This window comes from Zingiber officinale, chromosome 7B (genome assembly GCF_018446385.1).
Source record: "Zingiber officinale cultivar Zhangliang chromosome 7B, Zo_v1.1, whole genome shotgun sequence".
NCBI classification, from domain to species: domain Eukaryota; kingdom Viridiplantae; phylum Streptophyta; class Magnoliopsida; order Zingiberales; family Zingiberaceae; genus Zingiber; species Zingiber officinale.
The window spans coordinates 78253131-78273186 of record NC_055999.1 but is presented as its reverse complement, the minus strand read 5'-3'; the positions used below and the strand labels follow the sequence as shown (position 1 = coordinate 78273186).

Genomic DNA, 20056 nt, shown 5'->3' with positions numbered 1-20056 from the left:
CATGTGCTGAAGGGAGGCGCTGATAAGTTGGAATCACGTACAGAAGTTTGCTTGTTCGTGGGATATCTTAGAGGAACGAAAGGTGATTTATTTTATAGTCCTAAAGATCAGAAGGTCATTGTTAGCACCAATGCCCGATTTTTAGAAGAGGACTATGTAATGAACCACAAGCCCATGAGTAAAATTGTTCTTGAGGAAATAAGAGAGGACACTTTTACTTTAGTACCAACGGTACAAGATGAGATACCACAAGTAACTGCAACACGTGTCACAAATGATGCACAATTACAGGTAGTGTTTCATCGTAGTGGGAGGGTTGTTAGACAACCTAAAAGATTCATGTCTTTGGGAGAGTCTTCGGATTTAATCCCTGGCGAACATAAAGCTGATCCCTGGACATATGATGAAGCACTCCAAGATAAAGATGTAGTATCTTGGCAAAGTGCAATGAACTCTGAAATAGAATCTATGCATTCTAATCAGGTCTAGGAGCTTGTAGAACCACAAAATGGTGTAAAAGCCATTAGATGTAAATGGGTCTACAAAAGGAAAAGAGGAACATACAGGAAGGTAAAAACCTTTAAAGCGAGGCTTGTTGCGAAGGGGTATATTCAGAAAGAGGGAATCAATTATGAGGAAACTTTTTCGCCGGTAGCCATGCTTAAGTCTATCCAGATTCTTTTATTTATTGCTGCTCATATGGATTATGAGGTTTGGCAAATGGATGTCAAGACAGCTTTCCTTAACGGAAGTCTTGAAAAAATATTTATATGAAGCAACCAGAGGGATTCATTGCGAAGGGCAAAGAGCATCTTGTATGTAAGCTCAATCGGTCCATTTATGGATTGAAGCAAGCTTCGAGATCATGGAACATCTGGTTTGATAAAGTGATCCAGTCTCATGGATTCATTCGGTGTCCGGATGAGTCTTATGTATACAAGAAAAGTGACGAAAATGTGATGGTATTTCTTGTACTATACGTAGATGACATTTTGCTCATTAGCAACAATGTCAAAGTGTTGTTAGATGTAAAGGTATGAATGTCCAAGCAGTTTGATATGAAGGACTTGGGAGAATGTGGACATATTCTTGGGATCAAAGTAATAAGGAATCGCAAGAAAAAGATGTTGTGCTTATCCCAAGCTTCATACATCGATATCATCCTAGCTCATTTTAGCATGCAAAACTTCAAGAAAGGTTTTCTATCTTTTTTCCATGGAGTATCTTTATCTAAAGAGATGTGTCCTAAGACACCAAAGGAGATAGAGGAGATGAAGGCAGTTTCTTATGCTTCGACTGTAGGAAGTCTAATGTATGCGATGTTATGTACGAGACCGGATATCTGCTTTACCATGGGTATGGTTAGAAGATATCAAAGTAACCCAGGACAGAGACATTGGACTGTCGTAAAGCATATATTAAAGTACCTGAAAAGGACTAGAGATTATATGCGAGTTTACCAGGCAGATAACTTGCTTCCTGTGGGTTACACGGATTCAGACTTCCAATCAAATAGGGACAGTAGTAAATCAACCTCGGGGTATGTGTTTACTTTGGGAGGTGGAGCCATAGCATGGAGGAGTGTTAAGCAGAAATGCGTTTCAGACTCCACCATGGAAGCTAAGTATGTGGCAGCCTTTGAGGCAGCCAAAGAAGCTGTATGACTCAAAAACTTCCTAATGGACTTAGATGTGATTGCTGGTTTGTCCAAAGTTATCACAATTTATTGTGATAACAATGGTGCAGTAGTAAACTCGAAGGAACCACGAGCTCGTAAGGCAAGTAAACACATTGAGCGCAAGTACCACCCGATACGAGACATCATAAAACGAGGAGAGGTTGTTGTCGCCAAGATCACATCAGCAGATAACCTGGCAGATCCTTTCACTAAGGCCCTTTTTGTGAGAGCTTTTGATAGGCATGTTGAGGGGATGAGAATCAGATGTATGACAGTATTTATGGCAGCATAGTCTTTTAGTATAAGTGGGAGATTGTTGGGATGTATACTATAAGCCTAGCTTTTATATGAACATCTGTTTTGAAATATTTTGAAATGAGAATCACTTTGGTCATATGTTTACATTTTATATTTATATATATGTCAATGCAGTTGTCCATTTAATTTATATTGTAGATAACATGATATGTGGTGCCACACAAAAAATCATGTTATTGGTTCCTTATAAATTATAAATAGTAGCTCACAACCAAGATGGATTGGGACAAACCATTGGAACGGTTGTAGTGTAATTTGGTATTAGTCTGTCTTGACTATAAAATTACACTAGTACACTGTGTGTATTGAATAGGACCGTTTGAGATTGTTTGATTTGTACTGACTACATAAAAAAACAGAACCTCTGTTATTATGGATGTGTATCCTCTTAATCCCTATATAATAATAAGCACGTATATTTAGTATTTATTTCTTTAACTTATCAATGGGTGAGATTTATTCGTTAAATCAATAGGCCTGATGAGTTAGGAAATAATACTGTTTATATGGTGTGTTGTTGATTATAGAAGGAATCTGTGTCCTAATTATTTAGGCTGATGATGCCCCCTTGAGGAGCTCATAAGGATTATCATGTAAACCCTACAGGTGGACTTAGTCCAACATGATAATAAAGTTGAGTGGTACTACTCTTGGAATCAGATGTTAATTAATTGAGTTGTCAGTAACTCATTTAATTAATGAACATACGATATCTTAAACACAGGAAGATTAACACACTCATGATAAAAAGGAGCTCATATTGTAATATAGGATTGATGCGGTAGTTCAATAATAACCTTTTACTGGTATGAGTTATTATTGATGGACTTGAGTTGAGTGTTCGGGCCGAACACAGGAAGCCCAAGACCATCAAGAGGTTTAAACCAATTCCTCCTCTAGGTCCCTGTTGTAGCCTCTATATAAAGCCTCGCATCCACCATCCACGCTTGGTTTTGGTTAATCTTGCTTTCCTAGGGCTGGCACCACCTCCTCCTCCTTGCTAGGATCAGGGCCACCTCCTCCTCCTTGCTAGGGCCGGCGCCACCCCCTCCTCCTTACTAGGGCCGACGCCACCTCCTCCTCCTTGCTAGGGGTCGGCGCCTCCTCTTTGCTAGGGCCGGCGCCTCCTCTTGCTTTCCTTTGTGGGCGACGGCTTGGAAAATAATAAGAAGAGGAGAAGGCACCCCATCCTAGCTATTCTCTTGGTGGTCGGCGGTTTGGAAACAAAGAAGGGAAGGGTGTTTGTTAACTTGGTAGATCGTCACCCACACGATGTCCAAGAAGAGGAGAGGAATACAACAGAAGATAAAGAGGTCTTTGGCTACAAAAGAAAGATACAACTAGTTCTTTGATTCCGCTGTGTAATTAGTTTAGTTTACTTTGTATCGATCCTGAATACCAACACAAGAGTCCAGCGATCTTGTATTTCGATCAAGGTATGCTTTGATCCGTTAAGAACTTGCTTTATTGATCAAACACATGTCTGATCGAACATACGGGTTGCTAGAAAAAGTTCTGTACTTGTACAATTTTTGTACAGGGGAAATTGAAACAGAACGGAATTCCAACGCCTTCAAAGGCATGGAACACTGCTTTACTATCAAAGGTGCTATGACGCATACATGATAAGCAGGATGCCCTCTGGATTCGATGGGTTCACCACACATACTTACAGGGCACGGATATATGGCGTTGGAGGGCCAAGCACACTGACTCCCCGCTTCTCAAGCTGCTAGCCCAGATACGAGATCAGATGATCAGCTAAGTGGGTTCCATAGTGCTGGCACAACAGACCCTGGCAGGCTAGTTTAGCCAGCATAGTCCCAGCCGATGCGGCACCAGCCAGGCATATGATTTCTTCTGAGATACTGGAACCCGTGTGTCGTGGGCAGGGACAGTATGGAGGAAGCATATCCAGCCTAGCCACAGGTTCACTCTCTGGTTACTCGCGCACCGTAGGTTGCCCACCAGGGATCGGTTGGAGTACCTTGGAGACGCTGAGCGAGCTTGCGTCTTTTGCGGCATCACGGAGGAGACGCATGAGCACCTTTTCTTTGAATGTCTACACACTCGCCAGCTTTGGGACCGCATCAGAGATTGGTTATACATGACTCATGAGATGGCGACCTACAGGAGGATGCTGCGGATATATGGGCGCTGCTACCGAGGGACAGGGACACTCATGCATGCATGTCATTTTGCCATGGTGGCACTGATACATCATGCCTGGCAGGCGCGCAGCTGGTTGAGGTTCGAGAGTGAGCCGTTTGACTCGGACCAAGTATTCAGGAGGATCCAGACTCATGTCTATCACACCTTGTGTTGGTGTGGGAAACATCCGACGATCGAACCCAAGTTTTGATAATGGTAAAGGGTTCAAAGTTAAGTTGTTTTGTGATCTAACAATTTGAATGAGCTTGCAGGAAAGTCCTAAGTGTACTTAGACAAAAGTCCTAGCTGCGGTTAGGCAGGTGGAAAACCCTAGGGGGTGGTAACCCTAGGTCATAGGGGGTGATAACCCTATGTGGAAAGTCTTGGCGGGTCGAGAGCTTCAGGCAAAAGTCCTAGGGGGTGGTAACCCTATGTGGAAAGTCCTAGTGTCGCGAACCAGGTGGAAGACAGGACGGGTCGGGGAGCGGGCGCCCAGCAGAAAGTCCGGAAGCATCGAGCGTCCAGCAAAAGTCCAGTCGATCTGGAGGATCGTGCTGGCAACAGGTAAATCTCCTGAGTGGAGTAGGTGAGGACGCGTTCCCCGCAGAGGGAACAGTAGGCGTTGGGTCGACCTAGGGTTTCCGGTCGGAAATCCGAAGTCAGACCCGGACAGTCCGGAGATTGTCAATATTTTATTTATGAATATTATGTGCTAACTTTTTTTTGCAGGGTATGTGTTTGGGACTAATACATTTTGCAAGAACAAAGAAGCAACCTTAAACCTCGGATGAACAGTGCCCGAGGCGCCTCCATGGAGCTTGGAGGCGCCTCAGGTGCAAGGCTGAAGGGAGCTGCTTAGAAGGCCTGGAGGTGCCTCAGACTGAGCTGGAGGCATCTTGGACCGTAGCTTGGAGGCGCCTTGGAGTGGCTTGGAGGCGCCTTCGAGTGGATGAGGTGTGACCTGTTCTATGTTGATCCACGCGGGAGACTCGGGAGGCTCGGAGGCCCCTTAGATGGTGTTGGATGCGCCTCCAACAGTGCATAAAAGAGGGTCACGAGCCAGCAGCAATACAACAATCCAAAAGCTGTCTTTCGACTGTTGGTTGCTCAAGAGACGACCCTGAAGTGCTGTAGCTACGTCCCGACAACCAGAAGCTGTGATTCTACTATTCTTTTGTTGTCGGTATAAGATTGTTATTGTTTTACTTGTATTGCATTTCTGTAAAACTTTTCACGATTATAGTTGTTGCCCAAAGGAAACGTTCAACGAGCGTGGGCCTTGGAGTAGGAGTCGCCCTAGGCTCCGAACCAAGTAAATTCTTGGGTCGTGTGTTTGTGATTGTTCTCCTTGTTATTATTTCCGCTACTTAAACTCTCGGACGATTTCCGAATCCGAAACTAGTGAAAGCCATGAGCGCTATTCACCCCCTCTCCCTCTAGCGCTTTCGATCCAACAATTGGTATCAGAGCGGGGTAGCTTTGATTTGGTGCAACCACCAATCAAGCACTTTTTTCGTGGTGTTTTCAATTTTTTTGAGTCAATTGGAATTAGTATAAGTTGCTACATCCCAATTCTTTTCGAATCATTTTTTGCTCGAAATTGGTGCAACACCACTTGAGTTCGTTTTTATTATTTTCATACCACACTACTAATCCAGGATCAAGTCCTGGGACATTGTTTCTCTCGTCTTTTTCTGTGCTAGATCTAAATGGCTTTCCAAGAAGGATTTAGCACTGTTCGCCCCTCACTCTTCTCCGGAGATGATTTCAGATATTGGAAGGGCTGGATGGAGGCGTATCTCCAGACTCATTTTGAAGTATGGATGATCGTCAAAATTGGGCTCCAAATACCGACTGATGCCACCGGCAAGCTACTACCGTACGAGGACTGGGAACCGACACTCATCAAAAAGGTAGAAGCCAACGCAAAGGCAACATGCACCCTCCAATGCGGACTGACGAAGGAGGAGCTGAACCGCGTCGGCCCTTTTTCCAGCGCCAAGGAATTGTGGGAGAAGCTTATCGAGCTTCACGAACGAACCTTCGATATCAAGGCCAGTAAACAGGATTTATTATTCAATAAATTATATAATATTAAGTTGCAGGAAGGCGAGACGGCTACCCAACTCCACGCCAGGATACAAGACCTACTCAACAGCCTACACGCAATCGGACAGAAGGTAGAGAACCAGGATATTTTGAGGTATGCCTTAAACGCTTTTCCAAGGAACACCTTGTGGGCATCCATGGTAGATGGTTACAAGGTTTCTAAGGACCTTTCTTCCATAAAATTAGACGAGTTATTTGCTAAGTTTGAATTACATGAACAGGTTAACTCACGTCCGACCGAGAAAGGTTTGGCTTTGGTTGCAGGTACAGGTAGAGCGTGCGAGACTAAATCAAAGCGCAGAACCGAACCAAAGTCAGAAGAAGAAGAACCAGTTTCGGATGACGACGACGACGAAATCACAACCGAGCTCGTCAACCTGGTAAAGAAACTGTATAAGAAAAAGAAAGGTTTCAACAAGAAGGACCTAAAGAAGGCAATTCAAACCAAGGAAGTTCAACCAAAGGTAAAGTTCGAAGTAACGTGTTATGGGTGCAATTAGAAGGGGCACATCAAGGTGAACTGCCCCAATCAGAAAGATCCGAAGAAACCAAGGAGAAAGAAGGCCCTAAAGGTGACATGGGACGAGTCTTCTTCAGAGGAGTCCGACGACGAAAAACTCGAACAGACGAGTTTTCTCGTGTTGACAACCCGGGACTACACCAACGAATCCAAAAGCGAGGACGAATCGGAAGCCGAGTCTGAGAGAAGCCACGGATCTATATTCATTTTCGAAGGGCCCGACTCCGCTGTAAGTATCCCGCGTTTACATAATCTAGTAAATTATTTAATTTGAAAGTTAGCGAAGTCTAATATTAGGGTTAAGTCACTTCTAAAGGAGGTAGCAGCCCTTAAAGAAGTGACTAACTCCAAACCCTTGCCTAACCCAGTTCAGACTGGAAATTCAACTCAAGTCCAAAAGCTTGAGGAAGAAAATTCTAGTCTGAAAACTCAGGTCAAGGATTTGAAGAAGACATTGGAACAATTTTCTTTGGGCTCCAAGAACCTTGACCTAATTCTTGGGACACAAAGAGCCGTTTATAAAATATCTGGATTAGGTTTTAAGATCAAAAAGAAATATCGATCCTATCTAACCTTAGTCAATAGACCAAATAGTAAGACAGCCCAAGCATGGGTACCCAAGTCCAACTTGATTACCAAATAGTAAGACAGTCCAAGCATGGGTACCCAAGTCCAACATAGTTAATCAAGTTGGACTTGGTCAATATTGGGTTCCCAAGGATCAAGTACATTACCTTGATAGACCATATCGAGGCTATGATCCAGGGGGAGCCAAAAGAAAAATTATATTAATAAACAGATAAACAATTAAAAGAACATAATTAAAATATAATTAAATTAAAAGTAAAAAACTTAAATCCTATAAAAATATATAAAATTATCAATAATTTAGGTGGAGGCTCCAGAATAGCTGACACCTTCAAAACTAACATACCCGGCAGGGTAACCCAAACCAAGCTACCCGGCAGGGTAATTAGAACTAATTAGAAAGGGAACAAGTTTAACTTGACCTATGGTACTGGTGAAATTTTGGATGATAGTACGTTAGGGAAGCTTAGTCTATGCATGTCTAGGAAGATATGGCTTCGACCTGGTGCATTTGGCTAAGTGGAACTAACCGAAACTACCCTTTATGGATTCTAACCAGTTAGACCAAGGTTTTGTATTAAGTTCAGTGGATAAGACTATTTGAAAAATCTTGAAGGCATAGTTACTTTAATGATGTCCAAGTGACTCACCATAGCCCAGAAGTTTATCCTAAGAATGTCTATTTCTTGAGCCCAAAACTAAATCTGAATCTAAAACAAAGTTAAATCAAACCCTATAATTGAATCTAATTCATCTCACAAAATTATAGAATTTCCTGAATTAATAAAATTAAATTAATAAATTAAATTAAATTAAATTAATAGAATCAAATTAAATTAATAAAATCAACTTAAATTAATAAAATCAAATTAAATTAATTAAATTAAATTAATTAATCTAATTAAATTAATCAAATCAAATTAAATTAATAAAATCAAATTAAATTAATAAATCTAATTAAATCAAATTAAATTAATCAAATCAAGTTAATTTAAAATGTTTTAAACACTTATTTAAAAATCTTTTAAAAACTTATTTAAAAATATTTTTTAAAAAAACTTATTTAAAAATCTTTTAAAAACTTTATTTAAAAATATTTTTAAAAATTTATTTAAAAATCTTTTTAAAAACTTATTTAAAAATCATTTAATTTTTTTTTAAAATTCTTTTTAAAAATTGTTTTAAAAACTTATTTAAAAATGTTTTTAAAAAAAATTATTTATCTTTTAAAAACTTATTTAAAAATGTTTTAAAAAAACTTATTTAAAAATATTTTAAAAACTTATTTAAAAATGTTTTAAATCTTTTAAAAACTTATTTTAAAATATTTTAAAATCTTATTTAAAAAATATTTTAAAAAATTATTTAAAAAACTTATTTAAAACTCTTTTAAAAAACTTATTTAAAAATGTTTTAAAAAACTTATTTAAAAATATTTTAAAAACTTATTTTAAAATGTTTTAAAAAACTTATTTAAAAATGGTTTAAAGAAAAACTTATTTAAAAATCTTTTAAAAACTTATTTAAAAATTCTTTTTAAAAATTGTTTTAAAAACTTATTTAAAAATGTTTTTAAAAATGTTTTAAAAACTTATTTATAATTTTTTAAAAAAAATGGTTTAAAAACTTATTTAAAAATCTTTTTAAAACTTATTTAAAAATGTTTTAAAAAACTTATTTAAAAATGTTTTTAAAAAAACCTTATTTAAAAATCTTTAAAAATGTTTTAAAAACTTATTTAAAAAATTCTTTTAAAAACTTATTTAAAAAATTCTTTTAAAAGCTTATTTAAAAATATTTTAAAAACTTATTTAATTTTTTTTTTAAAAAAAAACTTAAATCGTTAAAGCTATCTTAAAAGATCTTCTTTGAATCCTTAACATTTACTTAGCTAAATGTTTTACAAAGAAAATAAGTATTTTCTAAATGATTGTGTTTAAGTACTTCTAAATTTAACTAAGTATTTTTTCAAAAAGCAAAAAGCTTTTTAACTAAGTATCTTGATTAGCTAAAGTTTCAAAGTTAAAATAACTTATATTTTTTTACTTAGCTAAAAGTCGTACAAGAACACTTCTTCTAAAAAGTTAAGTACTTTTCAATGCATGACTAAACACTTTTTTCAAAAAAAAATCTCAAATCCAAGTACTCTGGTTCGTTTTACTCTCCTTGTATTTTGATGTATGGCGAAGGAGGAGCATAAATTCAAAAATTAAGGGGGAGCCTTATTCTCTTATGCTTGTGCTGTCAATTTGTTAATACTTGTGTTATCTCTACCTTTTCTTTACTATCTTTTACTTAACTTTGAATTTCGGTTGTCATAATCAAAAAGGGGGAGATTGTTGGTGCGGGAAGCATCCGACGATCGAACCCAAGTTTTGATAATGACAAAGGTTCAAAGTTAAGTTGTTTTGTGATCTAACAGTTTGAATGAGCTTGCAGGAAAGTCCTAAGTATACTTAGGCAAAAGTCCTAGCTGCGGTTAGGCAGGTGGAAAACCATAGGGGGTGGTAACCCTATGCGGAAAGTCTTGGCGGGTCGAGAGATTCAAGGAAAAGTCATAGGGGGTGGTAACCCTAGGTGGAAAGTCCTAGTGTTGCGAACCAGGTGGAAGACTGGACGGGTCGGGGAGCAGGTGTCCAGCAGAAAGTCCGAAAGCATCGAGCACCGAGCAAAAGTCCAGTCGATCTGGAGGATCGTGCTGGCAGCAGGTAAATCTCCTGAGTGGAGTAGGTGAGGACGCGTTCCCCGCAGAGGGAACAGTAGGCGTTGGGTCGACCTAGGGTTTCCGGTCGGAAATCCGAAGTCAGATCCGGACAGTCCAGAGATTGTCAATATTTTATTTATAACTATTATGTGCTAACTTTGTTTTTCAGGGTATGTGTTTGGGACTAACACGTTTTGCAGGAACAAAGAAGCAACCTTAAGCCTCGGATGAACAGTGCCCGAGACGCCCCCATGGAGCTTGGAGGCACCTCAGGTGCAAGGCTGAAGGGAGCTGTGCAAAAGGCCTGGAGGCGCCTCAGACTGAGCTGGAGGCACCTTGGACCGTAGCTTGGAGGCGCCTTGGAGTGGCTTGGAGGCGCCTTCGAGTGGCTTGGAGGCGCCTTCGAGTGGCTTGGAGGCGCCTTCGAGTGGCTTGGAGGCGCCTTCGAGTGGATGAGGTGCGACCTGTTCTGTGCTGATCCATGCGGGCCACTAGGGAGGCTCGGAGGCGCCTTAGATGGTGTTGGAGGCGCCTCCAACAGTGCATAAAAGAGGGTCTCGAGCTAGCAGCAAATACAACAATCCAAAAGTTTTCTTTCAACTGTTGGCTGCTCAAGAGATGACCCCAAAGTGCTGTAGCTACGCCCCGACAACTAGAAGCTGCGATTCTACTATTCTTTTGTTGTCGGTATAAGATTGTTATTATTTTACATGTATTGCATTTCTATAAAACTTTTCACGAATATAGTTGTTGTCCAAAGGAAACGCTCAACGAGCGTGAACCTTGGAGTAGGAGTCGCCCTAGGCTCCGAATCAAGTAAATTCTTGGGTCGTGTGTTTGTGATTGTTCTCCTTGTTATTATTTCCGCTGCTTAAACTCTCGAACGATTTTCGAATCCGAAACTAGTGAAAGCCACGAGCACTATTCACCCCCTCCTCCCCTCTAATGCTTTCGATCCAACACCTTGGGCACCCAACTGGACCATGTACTACACTGGATGCTTTGAGACTCTATTTTGTGAGGAGTGGTGTGGGTGAGTATGAGGGATGTAATAAATCATGTACATATATGATTAAAAAAAAGGAAAAAAAGGAAAGGAAAAAAAAGAAAAAAAGGGAAAAAAAAAAAAACACGTACAGAGGCTCTCTCCTTGCCACCACATGAAGCTCCTCTTGAGATTGGTTGCAGGTTTCGAAGCTCCTCCTTGCCACCACATGGAGCTTCACTGGAGATTGCTGTTGGGCATGTGCAGATTGGAGCTTCCTCCTAGCCATCGCATGGAGTTACACTTGAGATTGCTGGCAGGCTGAGGGTTCCTCCTTGCCATCACATGGAGCTTCACTTGAGGTTATTCTTGGCTGCGTACAGTTGAAAACTTCACTAGAGATTACACATATGGAGGCTACTGGAGGTGACGGGCTATGGAGGAGATACATGTGAGCAGTGCAGTGGACGACAGTGCAAGTGTGAGATGGTGCGGGCCTCACAAATTGAGAAAGTGAGGCGAGGCCACTCATGTATGTGTGTGAGAGATACTATATGGGCATTTGGGGAGTTTGTGTAGAGAGGGGGTCAGTTGAGAGTGAGGCAGTATAGATGTATATTGGTCATTGAGTGGGGCATGGGGGTGAGGCATGGGTGAGGATGGTGAATGGATCCACCATAATGATCTATCTAGTCCGCAGCAAACGACTCCTGATAAGGACAATACCAAATCCGTTGATGACTGGAGCTTTGCCAAAAAGTCCAAGAGGGTTCATAGATCGACCAGAAAGATCTATCTACTCCGCAACAAACGGCTTGCGGTAAAGACACGCCAAATCCGTTGATAACTAACCACTTGCTAAAAGTGGGGCGACGACACTCTGCAAGATGACATCCTTGATATGATGACCTTGTGGGGCTTAGCGGAGTCATTTCAGGAGATGGACTGCCCACTATAGCATACATATGCACTTACGGGCAGTTGCTGCAGATGGGGAGTGTTAGAGTGTATATTAAAAACCTAGCTTTTGGTATAAACATTTATCTAGAAATAAGAATCACATTGGTCAAATGTCTACATTTATGATAAATGTAGTTGTTCAATTAATTTATATTGTAGATAACATGGTGTGTGGTGTCACACACAGAGGATCATGTTATCAGTACCTTATAAATTATAAACAGTAACTCACGACCATAATGGAAAGGAACAAACCATTGGAAGGTCGTAGTGTAATTAGGTATTAGTTTATCTTAACTATATAATTACACTAGTACACTTAGAGTGTATTGAGTAGGACCATTAGAGATAGTTTCTTTTATACTGACTTTATAAAGAAACAAAGACCTCAGTTATTATGGAAGTGTGTGCTCTTAATTCTAATATAATAACAAGCACATATATTTGATATTTATTTCTTTAATTTATCAATGGGTGAGATTTAGTTCGATGAATCAATAAGCCCGATAAGTTGGGAAATGATATCACTTATAGTGTGTATTGTTGATTATAGAAGGAAACTGTGTCCTAGTGATCTAGGTTGAGAATGTCCTCAAGAGGAGCTCATAAGGATTGTCATGTTAAACCCTGCGGGAGTCCGACATGACGATAAGGTTGAGTGGTACTACTCTTGGACTAAGATATTAATTAAATGAGTTGTCAGTAACTCGCTTAATTAGTGGACATTTGACATCTTAAACACAGAGAGACTAACACACTCATAATAAGAAGGAGCCCAAAATGTAATTTGGGATTGGTGCGGTAGTTCAATAATAGTTCTTTAGTGGAATGAATTATTATTGATGGAATTAAGTTATGTGTTCGGGGCGAACACGGGAAGCTTAATTTCATCGGGAGACCAAAACCAATTCCTCCTCTCGGTCCCTATCGTAGCCTCTTATATATAGAGATTTATGCCCACCACATACCCACCTTCTTACCCAACCAATAGGGGCCGGCCAAGCTAAGCTTGAAGCTCAAGCTTAGGGCCGACCAAGCCTAAAGGTGGCCGACCAATAGCTTGGAGCCCAAGTTTAGGTGGCCGGCCACATCATATTAAAAATTATTTCTTATGTGGATATCATAGTTTTAAAAGAGAGTTTAAAAATTAAATCTTTCCTTTTAAAGCTTTCTACAAAAGATTAAGAAAAGATTTGAAATCTTTCCTTATTTGTAGATTGAAAGGAGATTTTATTTTTAAGAAAAACTTTCCTTTTTGACCATGACAATAATTTAAAAGAGAAGTTTAAAAATTAAATATTCTCTTTTATTAGTTTCTACAAAAGATTAAGAAAAGATTTGATATCTTTCCTTATTTGTAGATTGAAAAGAGATTTTAATTTTTAGAGATAACTTTCCTTTTGGAAATTATCCACATGTTTAGAAGAAGAATTTTAATTTATAAAATTTCCTTTTTATTAACCAATCATGAAGGGATAAAATTATTGGAGAAATTTTATAAATTTCTAGAAACAAATTAGGAAGTTTTAATTCTTGTGTGAATTAAATTTTCCTTGTTTTGGGAATTAGAAGTGGCCGGCCATTATTATTAAAAGAAGAAAATTATTTTTAATTAAAATAATTTTTCTTTTTATGACAAAAGAATTAAGGAATTTTTATTAAAATTTCCTTATTTGTCAAGACCAAGGATTATAAAAGAGGGGTAGAGGTGCCTTCAGGGTGATCAACTCTATTTATTCTTCCTCTCTTTTCCTCCTTGGTGGCGGCCCTAGCTTCTTCCTCTTCTCTTCTCCTTATGGCCGCGGCAACCTCTCTTGGAGCTCTTGATGGTGGCGGTTCTAGCTAGGAGAAGAAGGAGAGAAAGGTGGTTTTGTTTCTTGCATCCCTTGGAGCTTGGTGGTGGTCGGACCTCTACTTCTCTGGAGAATTGTGGTGGTGAAACTTGCAAGGAAGAAGAAGGTGCTTGGTGGTTCTCATCTCGGAAGATCGCTGCCCACACAACGTCCGAGGTTAGAAGAGGAATACGGTAGAAGATCAAGAGGTCTTTTAGAAGGTATAACTAGTAATTTTCCTTTCCGCATCATGCTAGTTATTTATGGAAATAATACCAAATACAAGAGGCTTACGATTCTAGTATTTCGAATATGTTTTTCGAAGTTGTGTTCTTTTATTTTTCTTTTCCTTGTGATTTGATTGTTCTTTTTGGTTGACCTAAAGTTATTTTAGGAAATTAAATATTAGCTTTCCATAAAAGGTTTTGTCTAGTCGGTGGTGGTTGTTCCCATATCCAAGAAGGCCATGTGCCTCGCCACGTCAGTACTGGGAACCAATTATGGAAATTAATATTTAATGGAATTAATAACTTAGGTGATTTGGATCAAACGTGTTAAGTTCCGCAAGAGATCCAAGTCTAAACCTTAAAGAACAAATAGATTAAGTTTTGGATCAAACGTGTTAAGTTTCGCAGGCGATCCAAAATTTAATTTAAAAGAACACATGGTAGCTAGGAAAAGGTTCAGACCTTTGTACAAAATTTTTGTACAGTGGAACCTCTAGGTTTTCCGAATAGCAACCAACACTTGCTAAAGAACACCTCTAGGATTTTTGACACGCCAAATCCATTGATAACTAACCACTTGCTAAAAGTGGGGCGACGACACTCTGCAAGATGACATCCTTGATATGATGACCTCGTGGGGCTTAGCGGAGTCATTTCAGGAGATGGACTGCGCACTATAGCATACATATGCACTTACGGGCAGTTGCTGCAGATGGGGAGATGCCAGTGCATGAGGAGGAGGATGAGCTGCGGCCAAGGCCTGATACACTCTTGATGCAGATACTAGTGGGCCTTGTATGATTGAGATGCAGGATGCAGGCAATGCTGGGATACACATCTCATAGTGCTGAGGATGACGAGACCAGACATATGGCGGTTGAGCACTATGATACCAGCGCCTTCTTGGTATCTTCAAAGACTAGTGCTGGGGAGTGTAGGACATTGATTGTATTTCGGTGTATGGTATAGTGAACACATGTGTGACTGGATGTATTTTGGAGATGATGGTACAGTGAGAGTACATTGCATGTACATGGGCTTCTTAGATGCCATACCTCAGATAGCCACCTGGATATGACATTTCGTCAGAGCCGACTGGATATCCTAGGACATGTAGATTGTACACTTTTCTTTGATGATATATAATTTACCCTTCATAAAAAAAAAAGTTTTGCTAGTCGATCGACCGATAGGGCAGGTGCAAGGGCGGCAACTTCCTTCTTCCAGACAGCTTGCGTTTCTTCGACGTTGATGAATTCAGTTGCCTAGTTGATCAGCAGGTCAAAGGTTGTTGGAGATCTCCTAGACAGATCATGGAAAAAATCGTTATCAGTGAGTCCCTTAGAAAAGGCATCTACTAAAATCTCCGTGGTGGCTGTGAGGACATCCATAGACACCTGATTAAACCTTTTGATGTATGCCCGGAGTGTCTCTTTGGCTCTTTGTTTGAGCAAAAAGAGGCTCCAAGGGGTTTTGTGGTAGTGTCAGTTACTGGAGAAGTGGTGGAGAAATACTTTACAGAAGTCCTTGAAGAGATGAATGGAGTTGTCTGACAGTCGTTTAAACCATCGCTAGGCTGCCCCATGGAATATAGTGAGGAACATTCGACATTTTACGCCTCCGTAAATTATTGGAGAAGGGTGACATTCTCAAATTTGAGGAGATGATCCTCCGGATCGGTTGTCCCTGAATACTCTCCTATGTTCAAACTTTGATAGTGCTTTGGCAATGGATCATCCAACGCCCGTTAGTAGAACGAGGTGGTGATTCGCTCAGGAGAACTATCACTAGCTACGACTTTTCCTTTGCTCCTGTCTAGGACAGGTGCTTCTCCAGAAGATTCTTGGAGTACTCCTCCTTGGCCCAACTGCCCAGGCAGTGTGCAGAAGAGTGCTCAGGGCGCTAGATTGGTGAAAGAGGCGCAGGAAGCAAATGAGCAAGACCTTCCTCTTGAACTCCTCTTTCCCTCTGATGCGCTGTTGTTGATGCTGTGGGATTTGGCAGTGGTAGTGTACCTTTGGTAGCTACTTGCCATTGCTACAATGATTTTTGCACTCGAGTCTCAACAATCATCTCGAATTCTTCAGGCGTTAAAGCAACAATTGTGAGTTTTCCAGCCTCTTCCATCTCGAAGCTTCAGATTTAGGCGAAGATTCTCACAAACGACGCCAAATTTGTTCATGTTTGAAGGCTAGAGATGATGCGCTGGCTCTGGTGTATGATTTGTTGATCGACAGAAGACATTTTTTTTTTTAACTTAGAATGGAACCTTCCTCCAATCCTACACATAGTCAGACAATCTAGTAAAACATTAGTGACCAAAGACCAGGGAAGGGATCATACCAGGTGTAGATGATGTGAATTGCGTACCTTGCCAACAGAAAGGATCCCCCTTTACATACCACCTCTCATGACCTCCGTGATCATGAGATTCCCCCTCGTGTCAGAGTTTGTTAGGTGATGGAAAGAGTACAGTCTGGGTGATCGGTAATGATAGTCCGAGGAATCTTTTCTCTATCCACAGATGTGTCTCTTTTGTCACTTATGCCTTAGGCCTTTAGTGAAGTTGTCGAGATATACTATTACAGTGGATCAATTAGTAAGGAAATCTCCAAGAAATATTCCCCAACAACCTTAACAGTCTGTCAGAATGCTGTCTTCTGCTTACCTGCTAAATATATCTCGGTCGGTCCTTAAGCCTGTTGCTTAACTGGAATGTCTTTCATTGAATCTATTTCGGGTTGATCTTTCATTTGGTCGGGCTTTTATAGTAAACAATATGAAATGAAGCACCTTTAACTTGTACTGAGATCAATCTGCTCTGTCGTATGCTAAATATTGTAAAGATTTGTTTAGAGACTAGTATGATGCTCAATGTATGTTAAAATCTACTGAAGGAACCATATGATAAATTATATATGTTAGAATCTTTATTTATTTTAGGAATAATATAAGATCGTGTAACTTAAACCCGGTCGACCATATATGTAGAGTTTCCTAAGGATAAGTGTCTTTAAGCCCGCTCGATTTTTGACCGGCTGAGCGTACACGTAGAGCCTTCTATTCGACCGGCCCTTATCCGGCCGATCGTATATTAAAATCTTTGTGAGGCTAAGTGTCTTTGAGCCCGACCGGACTTTGCCTGGCCAAGCGCACACAAAGAGTCTTATGTTTGACCGACCCTTATTCAACCGACCGCATATTAAGATCTTTGTGAGGCTAAGTGTCTTTGAGTCCGGTCAGACGTACACAAATAGTCTTATGTTCGATCGACCCTTATCCGGCCGACTGTATATTAAAATATTTGTGAGACTAAGTATTTTATAGCCTGGCCTGGCGTACACAGGAAGCCTTACGTTCTCTTTTGAACCCGCCAGCTATTTACTGGTCAAACATATTATTTCTTTAGTTTCAGAGTAAGACCCCTAGAGTCCTTATATTCGATCGGATGTGTACTCGGTCAGCCTTATCCGAACGTTATGCTTCAGAGTCACGCAAGCAAGACCCGAGAATTTTGAGGCTGGGTGATCAAGAGAACTAAGTGTGGAATATTTTTCTATCTTGATTTTGACTACCACTTCACTTTAACTCTAACTACCCTATCATATTCTGGATTCACTCACTTTAATCCGTGTTATTTATCTAATATCTTAAATTTTAAATTTGTAAAAAAAAAAAAAACTTCTGTATGAATTCCCTTTTTCCTCAAGATTTCGTCAGATTTTTCCACATTCGTCTGTCTTGTTGATCATGACTTCATCTTTCAACCTCCATGCCGATCGTAATCGCGACCTAACAGAGATCGATTCCACAAAGAATCCAACAGTATTCTGCAAATCTTTGGCCGGAGATTCGAGAACAGCGTACTGTTCTGTGTTCATGAGAAGAAGACTGAGGCATCGAACTGGAAGCTCTGCTCTAGGTCCAGCTCGTCGAGCAGGAAATCCATGTCGACGAACGACGAATCGCTCTCCCTATTCGCTCTTCCGATGATGTCCGTCAGATCGGAGTCCGAAGCGTCGAGGCTATGGACCTGGTACGGCGACTCCAGGAAGTCTGGCGACCAGTCGGCAATTAAGGAGGAGATCGCCGCCGGAGCTTCTTCGGAATCCAGGGCTTCGGTTTTAACTCTCATCTCCGATTGGAAGCTCAGCAGCAGCCGGTTTGGGCTCTGCTTTGGCTCTTTGTGCGCCGGCGTCGGAGCTGATCCTTTCGGTGGCTTTTGCCGGCACGAGTGCGTGCCCAGGTAAGTGACGTCGAACAGCAGCGGGTCGTCATCCGATCGCTGCACCTGCTTCGCCGCCGGGCAACCCTGCGTGTTCTGGTAGGTGCATCTGTAGTAGGCTCTGCAAGAGGAGGAGAGATCAATCACGGTGAAGGAGATGAACACCACTCTGTTTTCTCCTGGCGATGGAGTAGATGGCTGACCTTGGGTGCTTGGAGCCGAGGATGTCTTTCTGGCCGTACTTTCTCCAGCTATGACCGTCGTCGACCGTGCCTTCGACTCCTCCGGCGGCGGAGGGGTTGAGCCTCACTCGCGTCGTCCACTTATGGAGCGTCTTCCTGCGAAGATCAGATCCAAAGGTCAGTTCGTCGGCATTGGCAGATCGGTCGGAAGAAAGCAAATCAAAGCAAAGCTCGCACCTTTTCTTCATCATCCCCTTGCGGTCCTGGTCCCGGAACTCAGGGGCGGAGCTCTCGCTCAGGGGACTGGCGCCGTCAGACGGCGGCGACCCGGGGGCGCTCGATTGAGCCATCAAGATCGATTTTTGAATGGCGGAGAGGATCTCGGCCGCCGTCGAGCACCTGTAGGACTCCGGCGGCGAGCTGGCGCGCGAGAGATGGGCCTCTAGTTGCTGCGCGAGGTCCAGGGCCCGGGCCAGCTCCTCCAATAGAGCGCCGCCGTTCGCCATCGCCGCAGGGCTTCTTCAGACGAGGAGAGTGATTGCCGGAGAATCCAAGCGGAAGGATGAGGTTTTATAAAGCGGGAAGAATAGCGCGTTGCGAGTGCCCATTGGTGGAGAATTCTGCAGGAGAAGGAGATCGATGGATGGAATCTTGACCTGTTCTCGGTAGTTGGAAGATCCAAATTTTTAAAGAAAAATAAATAAATAAATCAATTATTTAGATCGAGAAATACGATGGCGAGAAAGAAAAGGATGTTGCTGGGAATTGACAGGGAAATTTCACACTGTGGAATTCCGAGCCATAGCGAAATGAATGACAGGTACAAGGAATCTATTAATACTTGGAATTAAATCAAATTTAACGACTTTGCCCTTTACCTAGGGTTAGCATGAGAGGAGATCCAGAGGATGCTCCTTTTTTATATAGTGATGAAAATGTACGATCTCCCTCTATTTTATAAATGAAAATCACATCCCCATAATACATATAAAAAGAACATTTTTGAACCGTCCAGAAGATCTAACCTGAGGTTAGCATCTCGACTATATACTTTCAACTATACGTTTATATTTATCTTTTTTTTTTATATTGATCCGGAGATAGTGGGGGCAAGGGAGGGATTAAGGAGAGGGATAAGGGCGTTTTGGTCTTTTGGGCGCATTGAGGGTTTGGAGTGCTTTTAAGCACTGTTCACAGATTATGTAAAGGAGGGGGAGACGCTTGCTCACAGGAGGGAGGCTGCCGTCGCCAGAGGAAATGGAGCCACCTCCTTCCTCTGAGGCTCCTCGCCGGCGCCGACGCCGGCCACAGGCCGCTCCATCTCCTCCTCTCCATCTCCCGCTTGTGACATCTTCACTGGAGCAACCCACCGCCGCTCTTCTTCCTCCGCCTCGCGACGCCGTCACCACCCTCCTCCTTCACCTCACTGCGACGGTATGGCTGGACACGCCGTCGCCGGTGGCAAGGCCGGCTGCGGGTCTCCGACCACTGCTCTTCTCCTCCTCACCTCTTCTTGTGGTCGACATAGCCTCTGTTCTCCTCGAGATGTTGCCGTCGGAGTCGCCTCAGTTCGCCGG

The 20056-nt window shown here is 41.5% G+C and overlaps 1 protein-coding gene across 1 annotated transcript; it reads right to left on the bottom strand.

The window, feature by feature from the left end:
* Window positions 1-17600: 17600 nt before the first annotated feature.
* On the bottom strand, window positions 17601-19038 carry LOC122006075 (probable WRKY transcription factor 41). The gene is made up of 3 exons (XM_042561409.1): window positions 18717-19038; window positions 18501-18635; window positions 17601-18418 (listed from the first exon to the last, which is right to left on the bottom strand). The coding sequence occupies exons 1-3, from the start codon at window positions 18983-18985 to the stop codon at window positions 17950-17952; spliced, it is 873 nt and encodes a 290-aa protein (XP_042417343.1). The 5' UTR covers window positions 18986-19038; the 3' UTR covers window positions 17601-17949.
* Window positions 19039-20056: the final 1018 nt, after the last annotated feature.